Source organism: Eschrichtius robustus, chromosome 18 (assembly GCF_028021215.1).
Source record: "Eschrichtius robustus isolate mEscRob2 chromosome 18, mEscRob2.pri, whole genome shotgun sequence".
Classification (NCBI taxonomy): domain Eukaryota; kingdom Metazoa; phylum Chordata; class Mammalia; order Artiodactyla; family Eschrichtiidae; genus Eschrichtius; species Eschrichtius robustus.
The window spans coordinates 50,972,211-50,988,099 of record NC_090841.1 but is presented as its reverse complement, the minus strand read 5'-3'; the positions used below and the strand labels follow the sequence as shown (position 1 = coordinate 50,988,099).

Genomic DNA, 15,889 nt, shown 5'->3' with positions numbered 1-15,889 from the left:
GGTCTAACGGTGGGAAGGTGAAGGCATTCTTTGTTGATATGGTTCAGCCTCCATCATAAGTAGGTTGTTTGTACCTGGATATCAAGGACAAGGCTTTTCACGGGATCCTTCCCTCCTCCATTGATTTCTCTCATAGGAGTTTCCTATACCTCCCCTGAAGGGGTAGTTTTGTCTGTTCCCTTCTCCAGGGAGGGTTTTCTGTCTCAGCATTGTTAGGTTTTATTCCATAGGGGAGAAGAATCCAGGCCCTTCCCAAAGTAGAAGCTGCTTCCTTCCCCCAGGCCTGCACCTTGGGCCTCTCTCTGGCCTTGTCCCTGGTTTAAGCTTATAGGCACCCAGTGAGGTCTGTGGAGAGTGGATGTGAGCTCCCCTTTGGCACTGCTTACAGGAATTTTATAGTATCATACCAGCCTATACTTGACCTTTAGCGATTTGTTAAAATTTTTAACGTTTTTTACAAAGAAAAAAAATCATATTCTTCACGCTGCTTTCACTTTCCATATATTTTGGGCATCTATCCACCTCAATAAGTATATATCTACATTATTTTTCACGACAACATATTATTCCTTAAATAGATGTACCATAAACATATTATGGCATCTTTAGTTTGTTTCTAGTTTTCTACATTTATAAACTATGCTGTAGTAAATACATTCACACAGGTATCTTTATATGTTCATCAGCCAACAATAATAATAGCTAGCATTTAGTGCTTACTATTACATACCAAATGTTCTAAACTGTGGATGCTAGAGTCTCACAATGATCCTACTAAGGTAGAAATTATGATCATTTCTATTTAAAGATGAAGATACAATTTTTGCCCAAACATTATCAGATTATCTATGGGTAATTTTAGCCCTCTTTTTGATCGTCATGTTTTCCATATATAAGAGGAAGGAATGAAAAAAAGAAAGGATATGTTCAAAAGCACACCCTCCTGAATGAGTTCCATACATCAAGGTTCATGTGTGTGTGCATGTGTTTCTATTTGGCAACTGTTCTACAATATCAAATACAGGACAGTATGTTACTACATTATGACTGTCTTACTTGTAACTACCTTGTAATGCTCTTAGAAAAACCTTTTATCCACTATCATAGTGCTAGCATACTAAGTATTGTTTTCCATAAGTAAATGAATATGTTGAGTTGTTAAACATTAGAACCAGTAATTCTAAATTTTTACTCTAGTCATATTTATTTCTACCTCCTAAAGCTAAAGGAACACAATATATACACATTTTTTCCAACTGTACAATTTGTAAAGGTAATTTAATTCATAATATAGACATAACTGTGTACATCACATATATTTTCAATTCCAATGAAAGTTTATATGATAATTCAGGGAAGGACTTTTTTTTTTTTTTAACATCTTTAATGGAGTATAATTGCTTTACAATATTGTGTTAGTTTCAGGAAAGGACTTTCAAGTAATATTATTTTAAGAGATGAAAAGACTGATATGAAGAACGCTATTATGGAATCTTAATATTCCTAGGCTTTCTCTTAGAATTACAAATATTAAAGACATATTCACCAACTTTTACATTGTCATAATATTAGCTGCTGAAGTAACTAAGTTAGCTTTGCTTTCAAATATGAAAATTTAAACTGTGAGTAGAATCTTCAGAATAAATAGCCAATTTCCTTTCCACACTAACTGGAAAAGATCAAATATCTACAGCTTATTCTTGAGTCTTTCAGAAGATTTTAATAAAGAGCTCACTTTCTAGAGCATCTGAATAAAGAACTCATTTCCTCAGTTTTTCAGTTCTGGTAGAGGAATCCAAAGTTGTCAAAAATTATGTATTTCATTAGAATTATTAATGACATCAATGTCTGCCAGGACATTAACACTGAACCCGTGCCCCGCCTGCTTATACTGCGTGGGTCTGCAACGGTATAATGTGACTTCACGTACACCACTGCAATATAACCTATCTCTTCATTACAGTTTTGAAAAAACCAGAACAGGCTTTTCAAAAACTCTAGGAATTAAATGATTTGCTCTTCAGAAAGTACTCTAAGGAGTTTAACAAATATTTTTTGCATAAAGGAATTAGGTATAGACATTCATTTTGAGATTTTTAAGCATTCTGATTCTGACTTAAATCCTCTTGAGTTAAAAAAAAAAAAAAATACAGGGTGAGCTATTTGGACACAGCCCATGAGCATCAGGGCAGTGTCGGGGTCTTTTAGAGGCAGAAGGATTTAGTTGACTTGCCCACAGTCATATAACTAGTGACTCTCAAAGCAGAGGCAGAACCCATGACTCCTGGCTCCAATTTCAGTGTTTTCATGTCACACAAAGCCACCCACCCATCAACTGTCAACTACCTAATTCATAGAGGCAAACCTATTACTATCTCTAGCTGTATTCCCAAAACAATCAACAGTTCAAATTTTTCTATCTTCAAAGTTATAACTAGTTCAGAAAGAAACCAAAATACCTGGGTCCTAAAAGGCCAAATTACTTTTCCTTCACAGTTAATGTGTATGTCACTTTGTATATGAAAAAATGAGTCAACTACCCTTTAAACTGTTTAATAACCACAAAATTAGAAATGCCATGAAGGCTAAAAAAAAAAAAAATTTTTTTCAAACCTTTAATAAAAAGGTGGAAAGAGTGTGTCGGTCTAAAAAGCCAAATTACTTTTCCTTCAGTTAATATACATTCTCTGGGTGTACAAAAAATAAAGAGATTACTCTTTACTTAATAATAACCAAAGAATTAGAAATGTTGTAAAGGCTAAAAAGAAATGATACAGACCTTTTAACAAAGGGGGCAGAGGGTTAGACTAGTATTACTTCTTAATTAAGAAATCAAGTGTTTGGTAGTTTATCCTAAGTGCTTAAATCTAAATTATTCTAAAATGTTAAAATAAAGCAAGTAGATTTTGGCTTACACCCAAAATGTTTTCCCATCTAAAAGGGCATCCTGTTACTAAGAAAAATATCATTATAACCGTGTAATTTCCTAAATATAAAGGGATCATTGGCTGGTAGGTACTTAAAATAATTACTGTTTTCCAAAACATAGATAACATAATTACCAAAAGACTGTGGTTGGTTTACGGGTAAGACTTTATGTTTAATATAAGGAAAAATCTACTATTGACTAAGAGCTTGTTTGTTTTAGCAATTTTTATTTATCTATACATTTTGTTGCCTTAAGAGCATGGACAGTACTTACTAGCTGTGTGACTTTGGACAAGTTAGTAACTTCTTTGTCTTCCAGTCTGTAAAATGGGATAACATCTATCTTAAGGAATTGAGAAGATTAGAGTAGGATACACACAGTGCTTAGTATAATGCCTACCACATAAGATGCGTTCAGTAAATGGTAACCATCGTTATAATAAGATGACAGACATACTTTTAAAAGCAGTAAGAATTTAAGAAGATGAGAATACTTGGCAATTGATAAGCATGTCAATTTCCATTGCATTCACCCATAAATGACACTTAAGAATAATCAAGACTGATACTGTAACACCCCAAAATGATTCCCAATGTTTCCAGCAACCCCAGGTATCTCATGGTGAGACTCTTTTGTCTTGAATACCTACAAAATCATTCCTTTTATTGACCTGATAAAATATATACTTAATCATGACAATTAAATTTAAGTTATTTCCAGAATAGGACATGTCCTTTCAAACTTTAGAGATACCACTGAGTCTAAAAAAATGTCACATGGAAAGGGAAAAAATTAGGAACTTCTCTAGGGCTTCCAAATGCCATGAAAAGAAGTAAAATTATAAGTGTAGGCATACATGCACGAGGATATGTACACATATATAAAACTTTAAAAGTTTAAAATCAAAATTATAAATTAATTCCAAATGGACTCCTGTAGATTTGAATAAATTTCAGTATAATATATTGAATTACACTAAATTTGAGGTCCAAATTTAAAATAGGAAAGTAAAACCAGATTCATGCAAAAGATGCAAACTTTCCTACAAAGTATCCATGTTCAGTTGGCAAAGAAGTCAAAGTGAAACATGGGCTAGATATCGAAATACACAAAATACCACTATATATTCCACGGAAAATGGCAAATTTCTTCATTTTGCTCACCTAATAAATCAAGATACCCACAGATTTCTAGATATTCTTTAAAGACTTTTTTCTCTTACTGGTTTAACAACTGTATTTTCTCACCTCCGTTTACAATTCTCCAAAATCCCTATTAAGATAATGACCTATATCTCTACACTTTACAGTACACTCAAGCTTACCATTGTTAAGCTGGCCAAAAACTAAGTCCTAGAAATTCTTTATTTTTAGTTTTTTTTTAATTTTAACCTCTTTATTATTTTCCCTGGTTCTGGATTATTTTTTTTTTTATAGGATTTTTTTTTTATTAATTAATTAATTTATTTATTTTTGGCTGTGTTGGGTCTTCGTTTCTGTGCGAGGGCTTTCCCTAGTTGCGGCAAGCGGGGGCCACTCTTCATCGCGGTGCGCGGGCCTCTCACTATCGCGGCCTCTCTTGTTGTGGAGCACAGGCTCCAGACGCGCAGGCTCAGCAGTTGTGGCTCACGGGCCTAGTTGCTCCGCGGCATGTGGGATCCTCCTGGACCAGGGCTCGAACCCGCGTCCCCTGCATTAGCAGGCAGATTCTCAACCACTGCGCCACCAGGGAAGCCCTATTTTTTTTTTTTTTTTTTTTTTTAACAATTTGAGAGTAGCTCCAATAAGAGTCTCATTGACTACAAACGAAAAGAATCTTAAATCTTAATCTTTTGTTTTGGAAGGTTGTGGTTAAAACAAAACAAACAGAAAAATCCACCATCCTCAAATATCATTACAACCTCAACTTTATTTTTATTGCTGGAGACATTTTTAGATAGAAGAATTACATCTAGTCAGGTCTGGAAGAGTAAACTGATGAGTTCAAAATAAGAAGTTACTTTAAAATAATAATAGTTATATATCTCCTTTTCCAAAACCCTGATATTGGAGAAAATAATAATAATAAGAAGATGATGCAGAAAGAATAAAAAACAGACTATTTTGATTCATTTAGGACAAAATATTTGTTAACCTAAGAAAGGGAAAAAAGTGTAAACAGGACAGAGTAGTAACTACATTCTGACCCTTTCAACAACTAATTTAATCCATTTAACCATCATTCATTTTCAAGTGATATTAGATAAAGAAGAACTGATTACATGTAAGGAGACACAATATCACGCTTGAAAACAAAGGATCAAAAAAAGAACCATTTCAATAATATTTCCCCCACTATGACTAATCCTAATTTGTACTTCCTCCTTCAAACTCAGCTCTCCCATTCAACTCCACACATACGCTTTAAACCAGCTTCTATTCAGGGAATGTTATACAGAAAAAATGATAACAACAGAAGGAGAGAAAAAGGCAAAAGTGTAAGGAGTTAGGACAGAAGTTCCAGAGCATTTCTCAATTTTAAGAATGACATAAAATGAAGTTGCCCCAAAAGGATCTACCTTACATCTTGTTGGAATGGAATAGAGAAAATGGGATATGAAAAATAAATGGAAAACAAAAAGAAAGACCAGAAAGATGCAATTTCAGATTTCTTGACAAAACTGGACTATACAGCTTAAAATGCATGGTACTTTGCATCCGAGTTTCATTTACTGTTCCTATCTGATTCCCCCAAAACAATCGGGACCTTAAATTGTACATTCTATAAGAACTAAGTTTCTTCCTAATATCTTCTGTTTCTTTCAGAGTCAAGGAAAGAAGAAAATAAATCCCTAAAGAAGGAAAATAAATGTGAGAGCATCTTAACTCCTTGTAATTCTAACATAATCAAAATAATGAAAAACTATACTTCAGAGTAAAATGAAGCCATGCAAACTATACTTATACATCTAATAAAGATAAAACTTGACACTATTTCCTCCCCCATCACTGAGAGTCTGCACTGATTGGGCCAAAAAAGCCAACTAGACACATACATATACATACACGCACACACAATTTATTTTAAATTGTGTATACATATATGTGAACACATACTTGAAATCAGAACTTACCCACTGCTTTCCCAATAGTCAAAAAAACCTTCTCTTATAGGACAACACTAACCAAAGTAGATTACACATTTCACTTGTAAATTAATTACAATTTAATTTCATGATTGAAATTCATTTCATAAACTTTTACAACAGATCTTTGAATGGTCTTAGCAATCAACCACATTATTTCCCTCTATCAAACAAGCCAAAATTTAAAAATAGAATTCAACACTGGCAACGGCTACTTTTGAAGCTATCTCCACTGAAGTTAAGAGATCCTCGAAGACACAAACTGCATCTTATTTATCTCTGTATATATAGTTCCTAGCACCATACCTGGCATAGCAGGTGCTCAAACAGATTACTAGGTTAATCAAATGAAAGACAGACAATAATTTCATATTAGGTAACAAGAACTTGAAAAATGTTCATCCCTTTGACTCAAGGTAATTCTACCTACAGGAAATGATCTTAAAGAAAGAACCTAGAATGAATATATGAATAAACAAAGATATTCAATGAAGTTATATGTTTAACTTGAAAAACTGAAAACAATCTAAATATCAAAAGTTAAGGTAACTGGAAAGTAAATTATGGTTCATTCACATGAGAGTACAGTGCCAAAAGGAATTATTTATAAAGAGGTTTTGATGAAGAAAATACTCATGATAAAATATTAAGAAAAAAATCCCACAAAAATGTTTGATTTCGACTGTTCTAAAATTAGCTAAAAAAAGATTTGAAGTTAAAAAAAAACCCATAAATACTAAAAGCATTTTTTGCTACATTTTCCATACTGGCATGTTTGTTTAATACATACATAGAACAATTGTGTCAGTTTCTATTATTTTTCATTATTACTATAAATTTGTATGGAGGTTCCTGAGCAATATAATAAATTTATTCTTTTTGTAAAAAGTTAAATAAATAATAAATCATCAGGAGATCTCTACTCATATCTGGGCTGGCTCCTTAATTAATGTGGGCAAATCACAAACTTTAGAAATGGCGTTTTAGGTACGTATTGATGAAGTAAAACTAGAGTCTGAAGGCAAATAAAATATTCTTTTGGATTTTTCTTTTCTTGCCTTTACATTTGACTTGCATACTGTTTCCATTATTGTCTCACTGTATTTGTTCACAATTAAAAAAAACACTTTTAATTTAATTTCCTCATATCCCATTGTTGTTCTTCTATCTTCCCAAACTTAAGTGAAACATGAAAGCAGTAACTTTCAGCGTAGGTTAATGAAGCATAAGTGAGGTGGGGCTACCGTCCAAATTTCTGGATTAGCCAGAGTCTGCCAGACGATCATGGTGGGATTCAGAACATACAAGTGGCCAATCTTCTAAAGAGGCTACTGTGTTTTGGTGGCTCATCTTACTGATTTCTCATTTGGTCTACAAGTCTCTGCATGCAATAAGGCTCCTGCCTACTCCATTCCCATGAAAACGTTCTGACAGAGAGTATCAATGAGGTCAGTTGTTATTACACTGTTATTACTGGCTCCTCTTCTTCCACCCACTCCTTTAACACCTATGTGCCCCAGGGATTCATTGTGGTTCACCACTGTTCTCCCTCTGTAGAATTCTCAAGGTTCTAACTACTCTCCGACCAAATACAGAACTCCAGATATTGCCCTGGAGCTTTAGACTCCATATCCAACTTCTACACAGATGACCCATTACTCACCTTAAACTCAATATGCTGAACACTAAACATACCATCTTTGGTGACTCCCCATTGTTTATAAAATTCAAGCCACCCCTTGATCTGGCTTCACCCTATTGCTTCAGCTCATCCTCTGCCATTCATATGCATTTTTCTGAAAGCCTGGTAAAACAAAATCACCACCTAGTATTTACTGAGGGCCCATTAAATACCAGGCACTATTATAAGCACTTTATATGATTAACTCATTAATCTTCACAGCAATCCCATAAGGTAGATGCTATTCTTTTCATTTTACGCTAAGGAAAGTATCTTGCCTAAGCTACTAAATAGTAGAGTCAGTATACAAACCTACATCCTGTGCTCCTTACTTTTATACTATGCACTTTTTCATAAATGCCTATATACTGTCCATTGCCAAGCACTGTCCTGGGGATTCAAGGTAAATATGACAAAAAAGACCCACGTCCTCATGGGACTCCTATTCTATGAAATAAATGGAATAAACAAACAAAAAAACATATTGTAGATTAAAAAATGCCAGGAAGAAATACAAATACAAATACGAAGGATTTTATGACAGAAAATTCACTGAGGTGGCCCTACTTAAAGGTAATGAAAGAAAGCCTGTCTGAAAAATGACTTTTAAGGCGAAACCTGAAGGATGAGAAGGTACCAACTATGTAAAGTGGAAGGGTACCTGGACAAGGACTGGACCCTTACAAAGCACAAAGATGGTACTACGGACTGAACGATGTTCTCCAAATATTCATATACTGAAGCCCTAATCCCCAATGTGACTGTGTTTGGAGACAGAGCTTTTAAGAAGTAATTAAGGGGCTTCCCTGGTGGCGCAGTGGTTGAGAGTCCTCCTGCCAATGCAGGGGACACGGGTTTGAGCCCTGGTCCGGGAGGATCCCACATGCCGCAGAGCAACTAAGCCCATGCGCCACAACTACTGAGGCTGCGCTCTAGAGCCCGCGAGCCACAACTACTGAAGCCTGTGCACCTAGAGCCCATGCTCCGCAACAAGAGAAGCCGCCACAGTGAGAAGCCCGTGCATAGCAACGAGGAGTGGACCCCGCTCACCGCAACTGGAGAAAGCCCGTGCGCAGCAAAGAAGACCCAACGCAGCCAAAAATAAAATAAATAAAATAAATAAATTTATTTAAAAAAAAAAAGAAGAAGTAATTAAGATTAAATGAGGTCATAAGGATGAGGCCATAATCCAATAGGGCTGGTGTCCTTATAAGAAGAGGAAGAGACACTAGAGATTTCTCTCTCTCTCTCCAGGTGCACAAAGAAGAAAAGCCATGTGAGGACACAGTGAAAAGACACCCGTCTACAAGTCAGGAAGAGAGGCCTCAGCAGAAACCAACCCTGATGGCACCCTGATAATTGACTTCTAGCCTCCAGAACTGTGAGAAAATAAATTTCTGTTGTTTAAGTCTTCCAGTTTGTGGTATTTTGCTATGGCAGCAAAACCAAACAAATACAAATGGGAAAGGCTGAGGTGCGTTGTAGGAACTGACAAAAAACAGTGTGCTGGAATACAGAGAGCAATGGAGATAATAATATGTCAAAGACTCTTAAGTCCACAGATGGTAGATGAACCAGAAATAAAGTGATCGCAAAACCTGTCCCTGGTGCAGGAGTTTTAAGGTGGTTGATACTGAATTTGGAAATGTATGGTTGGGTTTTTGTTCTCTCAGTGACTGGGAGTCACTAACATACAGCGGCTAGAATATAATAATCTATATTCCACCCTGGAATGCACAAAACAGCCCACACAACAAAGAGCTGAACTCGTCCCAAAATGTTAATAGTGCCCTATTGAGGAACAGTGGCTAATAGTATGTTTAGTTTACTCAGGGGACTACAGAACACCAAGATTTAGCCTCTTTTGGTAGTTCTTACACCACTAAGGTTAGTTTTGAACTAATTCTGGTGAATTAATAATTATGTGTTGTGCCTATGCACAAAGGAATGGTGTTGGATACTCTGGAGCATATCCACAGGAATCGAACACCAATCCTATGTCGAACAGCCACAGTAAGGGAGATATGACACCACATTTCAGCAAATCTAAGACACCAGTGGTTTTAAGATGCATCATTTTATGTACCACTAAAGAAGGTAATACCACCAAGTAAATTACAAAATCAACTGTAAGATACACCCTAATTTCAAAGCTGTTACAATGTGAAAAAAATATACATCTTAAATAAATGAAGAATATGAAAACAAATAGCTAAAATGCAAATAGTAGGAATCATATAAAATAAAAGAGTCTACAGAGGGAAGGAGTTTAGGTCTAGAGAAAGAGATGTGAACATCATCTAAAAGGAGGTATTAAAAGCCGTAATTTGGATAAAGGCCAAAAAGGAGGCAAGAGGAGGTACCATAAAGACAATTTTTTTTTAAGTAAACAGGTATTAAAGCATTTAACTGCTTTACTACAATTAACGGTTTTCATATTTTACAATAATTTCATGCTGATCTCCACCATCACTGCTAATTTTAACACTACAAATTTGTAAACAAAAAAAGCAAAGCACAGTGAAGATTAAGAACATGCTCAAGATCGTAAAAAGCAATACGAGAAACAGAGCATCCCATTCATTTCCAATATGGTGTCGAAACCACTTAGACATGCCACTTGTTTGTGTGTGCGTCTGTGTACGTAAACTTAGTCAAAAAAGCAATGGTACACACCTCTGAAAGCAGAACCTGAGAGCAACCAAGAAGGTATGATACAATTACAGGGAGAATTAATGTTTAAATTCCTAAATGGTTTTATTATAAACATTCACAGTTACCAGTCAGAGCTATGAAAAACTGCAGTTATATCATAGTATCAAATTGTTTTCTCCTTAAAAAAATTTTTTTGAAGATAGTGGGAATATTTAAGTTCAATACTTCTAAATCAGTATTTTTTCAAGTATTTTTAAAGCATAAAGGCAATGTCATCTTTGTACATGAAAAAGTATGGTTCCAAGTCACGCATGGGATAAGAAAGAAGAAAATCTATAATTCTCTGGTATTAACACTTAAATGTGTTATAAATACACCGAACGATTTTAATTAAATTCTATTCATTTTGACTGAAATACCTTCTGACAAACTTCCCCCAAGAGTGGGAGGGTGAGGTTTTGAGGGCAGAAAAAGGAGAAATGGAAGGAGGGAATCCCTCATGAAAAAGAGAATGAAAAAAGAGACAAGAGAAGGAGAGGAGAGGTGACCTATCTGAAGAAATAACTAGCTAACAGAGTAAAGATGGTGGAGATCATCACATTGCCCCAGAACAGATTTCCTGAGTAAAGAGAATGTTACAGCTTTTTGCTAGAAGCTGAGCATGATAAAGGCTCTTGAAAACCATACTGGCTATCTACCTTTACTACAGGGCAGGTATTTTTCTCAAAACACTTGCAAGTCAAAGGAACCTGATGGGGAACAGCAGACCACCCGTTAGCCAAAGCAAACAGCACACAATCTGCAATCTGTCTAAATGATTAGACAAACTGAGATGGCTGTTATCAAAGTGCATATTAACAGTTTGTCAAAACATGTTCTTGGGCTACTTTATGACTACTTTTACATAAGCAAATTCCCTCAAAGGAAAAAAAGTCCCAATAATTTTCTAAAACTATATGTCATACAACAGAACTGTGGTTAAATTTACAAGTGGCAGGAAAAGTTTTGAAAAATGTGAAATACCTCAGTCTGACCTTCATGGGCACTGGTCTCATGAGTAACTCGAATGGCCTGTAATAAGAATATAAAGTATTAACAGGAAAAAATGACTATATCCAACTTTTTAAATGAAAACAACAACGCTCAATTTTAACATCTAAAGCCTTGTTAAGAAACAACAAATTGGAGGAGATTTTTGGAACAGTTTAACACTAAATATTTAAGAATGATTTCTGAGTAAGCAAATGAATTGCTGTGCTTTCCAACCCACAAATCTCTGAAACCTTAGGAAACTGGGTATCTGCTTATTTGTAATTGCCAGGGGTAAGTGGGAGTCATTTACCTTATTTAATTGCTGGAACTAACATTTAACACTTTATTCAACTGAGACTAGAATAAAGTAAGCATCTCACAGATAGAGACTGAAGAAGCTTAGCTCATCTGTTTCTCCAGGTTACATGCTATTCTGCAGCTCTGGCTGTATTTATGTTTAATCATGCAGCTTCAGTCAGCACTTTAGAAATGTGAAGCAAAAGGCACGCATTTATCAGAAGCTAGAGATTTTAGGTTCCTGAACTTAAAAAAAAAAAAATGCTCTTATAATACCCACTATTAACAAAGATGAAGAGAAATAGTCAAAGTAAACTACGGGTGAAAGTACCTTTATGAATGGCAATTTGGCAATAAGAATCAAAGCTTTAAAAACATGCAAACTATTTGGTCCAGCGATTTCTCTTCTAGGAGTTTATATATTTACATATAACTGTACATAATTATATATAACTAATGATATTTGCAAAGACTTAGCTACAATGATATACCCTGTAGTATTTTTTCAAATGGTGGAAAAAAGGGGAAAATATTAAATTTCTGACAATAATTTATTGGTGAAATAAAATACTACACTATGGAAAGCCAGGCAGCCGTTAAATGATGATGTCAAATATATACTTACTGGTATGTAATATGTTTGTGATAAGTTATGTGAAAAAAGCAAGTTATAAAACAATATTACAGTGTGATCAAATTTTTGTTTCAAAAAATTGTGTATACAATTATATACTCCCTATTAAAAATATAAATGATGGCTACCTCTCATTGGTGGGATTACTGGTGACTTTTATGTTGTTCATTTTATTTTTATGTAAAATAAAGACATTCTATGAGATCAGCAGGTTTTTTAAAGAAAAAACAACTTAAAATAATCAAAGTATATTAGAATGCTAAAACAACATAATCAAGTCAATGGATTTACTGGGCACAAACTCTGCCTAACACATTGTTCTAGCCAAATAATTTGTACACTATACTGTTTCTAATTTCAAAGAACTTACAATCTACTTAATAATGTCATTAAAAGATAAAAAGCCTTCAAAAGAAAAATAGATTTCAAATAGAATAAAATGTAAATACCAATCTAAATTCTATGAAATGGTACAATCATTTAAAACGTCTTAGACTACGTGGCCTGTGTCCTCACACATGCAAAAATATTACACTGATAAAATAGCTAGAGAATATTCTAACATCTACCTTTAAACCTTTATTTTTTCCATTGGTCTTCAGCCTTGTTCCAAATTCCCAGTGAAAGACACACAGGGTATTGCCAAGCATATATTTATTATAGGGAGGGAATGGTAAGGAACAGTCAGTCGTAAGATATTTTATAAACTGTTAAATCAAATTGCCTTTTTTCTCTCATTCAGCTCTGGACGTAGAAAAGAAGTGGCAATTTATCAACATTTATAGATATTTCAGATAATGTTACAAAAGTACAAAAGGCCTGTTTTAATGGATACAACAAAAATCCATAATTGCATAAAATACAGTTTCAAGACAAACCCCCAAACAGAATCTACAATCCCAGAGAATTTTGCCTACGCATGAGATCAAGACAGAAAAGGTACCGACGTCATAGTTCTCCAGGTATCTGGCTCGTTCTTCAGGGCTCATTGATGCAGACTCCTCCAGGAATTTTTTCAAGGTTGATCCAGATTCTGAGAATATTAAAGATGATAAAATTGAAAAGGCTTGATATCTCAAAGAGACTGAGATATGAAAATACTAGAAGCATGCTAACTACTTCTCAGGTAAAACCCTTTCACTGGTAAGTTAGGAATATAAGAATATTGGGATAAATGATAGGGCTTAAGTTATTTGTTTGTTAAACCTGGGGAGGATTAATATTTCCCCTAATAGTATATACATTCCCATTATAAAAGAAAGAAGGGAGGAAAAGCTTTATTTGATACTTCGAAAGAAAGAACTAGAACACCACCTACTGCTCAATAAGTTAACTTATAACTTAAGGAGGGGGAAGATAGCAGTAATGAAAAATTATTTACCAAAGTGCATCTTGTCTTTATTGTTGGCAATAGCATGGATTAGTCCAATTGTTCCACAGGCATTGCTGATGGTTTGCTTCATGAAATATACTGATGATGTAACATCTTGCCCCTGAGATTTTATTTTTTCCTCTTCTTCTGTTCTGCATATTTCATACTATCCAAAAAAAAATCAATAGTCTACATGTGAAAATAATACATTAAAAAGGACTTAAATGTAAATCTGGAAAAACTCTAAATATACATCAATGGGGATTTGGTTAACATGGCATAGCTGAATGAAATACTATAAAACATTTTTAAAAGAATAAAACAGATTTACATATTCTGACTTAGAAATCTGTCCATGATTATAGAGTGGTTACAGGCCAGTATATATTAATATGATTCTCATTTATGTTTTAAAAATATTTACTTTATATATGCATTGAAAAGTGTTAAAGGATATAGAAAAACTTAACAGATAAGAGATAAGAGATCTGGGATAAGAGATTACTGAAGGATTTTTACTTTCTATTTTTCACATTTCTATACTGTTACATCATATTATATTAACAAAATACACACTATATTTATAAGCATATGATATTCATAACATTCACCATTATCTATAACAACTGATTATAAAAACAATATGGTACAATAATGTCAAAAGTGTGGGCTCTACATCTGATTGCCTGAACCCACAACCTGGCTCTGCCATTATTAGCTGTGCAACTCCAACAAGTTACTTAATGTCTCTGTGCCTCATTTTTCCAATTGTAAAAAGCGTTAAAAATAATGAGGTTAAAAAATGGGTGGGGAGAGAAATTAACACAACATTGTAAATCAACTATACCTGAATAAAATAAATTTTTTAAAAAATGAGTGAGGATGGGAATTCCCTGGTGGTCCAATGGGTAAGACTCCGTGCTCCCAATGCAGGGGGCCCAGGTTCGATCCCTGGTCAGGGAACTAGATCCCGCGTGCCACAACTAAGAGCCGGTGCGGCCAAAATAAATAAATTATTTAATTAAATAAATTTAAAAAAAAGTGAGGAGAAGGAAGAGAGTAGGAAGATGATTTTATTGTTTTGTTTATTGTTTTCCTATAATTTTCAGATTCCAGTAGAGTAAGGAGCCCTACTATAGCCCACAGGCTACAGGCCAAACCTGGCCCACTGTCTGGTTTCGTAAGTAAAGTTTTATTTTTGTATTGTCTATGGCTGATTTCATACTAAAAGGCAAAGTTGAATAGTTATAACAGAGACTATCAGGCCTGCAAAGTTGAAAATATTTACTAGCTGACCCTTCACAGAAAAAGTCTGCTGACCCCTGTGATAAAAGAAACAAATGATGTCTATTTAAAACCCATAATTAAGGAACTGCTTTTAACAACAAACGTACCTGTGCCTGAAAAAATAATTTATGAATGTGCTCCTAAATCAAATTTTTACTTTTTTAATTTTTTACTATTTTTTTATTGGAGTATAGTTGATTTACAATGTTGCGTTAGTTTCTGCTGTACAGCAAAGTGAACCAGTTATACATATACATATATCCAAAATCAAATTTGTAAATATTTTCAGAATAAATTCTGAACCATTAATTCATTTATATAAGTTCAACTGATAAGAACTGAAAAGTTCAATATAGTAAGGTCTTGGGCTGAAATGTTTTGTACAGTCCTAGAGTTTAGTTTGTTATTGTTGTTGCTTAATATCAATGTTCCTTGTTGACAAAGAAAAGAGTTTGAAGTTATCAAAAAGTTATCATAAAGTTACCAAAAAGTTTGATAACTTCTCAAGATTTAAGGTTTAGAAAAAAAATCCTAACATGATTCAGAGCAAGTATAGGAAAAAGGAAAGTGACTATGTGTTTTCACTGTGGTCTGCCATAATTAAAGACAACAAAAATATCAGAGAGAAATAAATTAATAGCATAAAGCACATTTAAAACACTGTAACTGACTTTATTTAAAAGATAATGAGGTATCCATAACAATTCTTTTGCTATTAGTATGCTGAAGCCATTCACAACTACATAATCAGTTTCTAAATTAGAGCTCAGAAGATTGAAACACTTTATATCTCCTAAACCATCCACTAGATATCCTTTGAGTGATTTTTATTATGTCACTTATGAGCTGAAATAGGGACCGACCAAATTGTAAGAGAT

The 15,889-nt window shown here is 34.2% G+C and overlaps 1 protein-coding gene across 1 annotated transcript in view; it reads right to left on the bottom strand.

Moving 5' to 3' along the window:
* UCHL3 (ubiquitin C-terminal hydrolase L3) overlaps nucleotides 1-15,889 on the bottom strand; it is a 41,906-nt gene that overhangs the window by 14,657 nt on the left and 11,360 nt on the right. The window contains exons 3-5 of the mRNA XM_068526299.1: nucleotides 13,734-13,890; nucleotides 13,300-13,385; nucleotides 11,413-11,460 (exon numbers count right to left, since the gene is read on the bottom strand). Of these exons, the coding sequence (XP_068382400.1) occupies nucleotides 11,413-11,460; nucleotides 13,300-13,385; nucleotides 13,734-13,890 (291 nt within the window). The remainder of the gene's footprint in view (nucleotides 1-11,412; nucleotides 11,461-13,299; nucleotides 13,386-13,733; nucleotides 13,891-15,889) is intronic.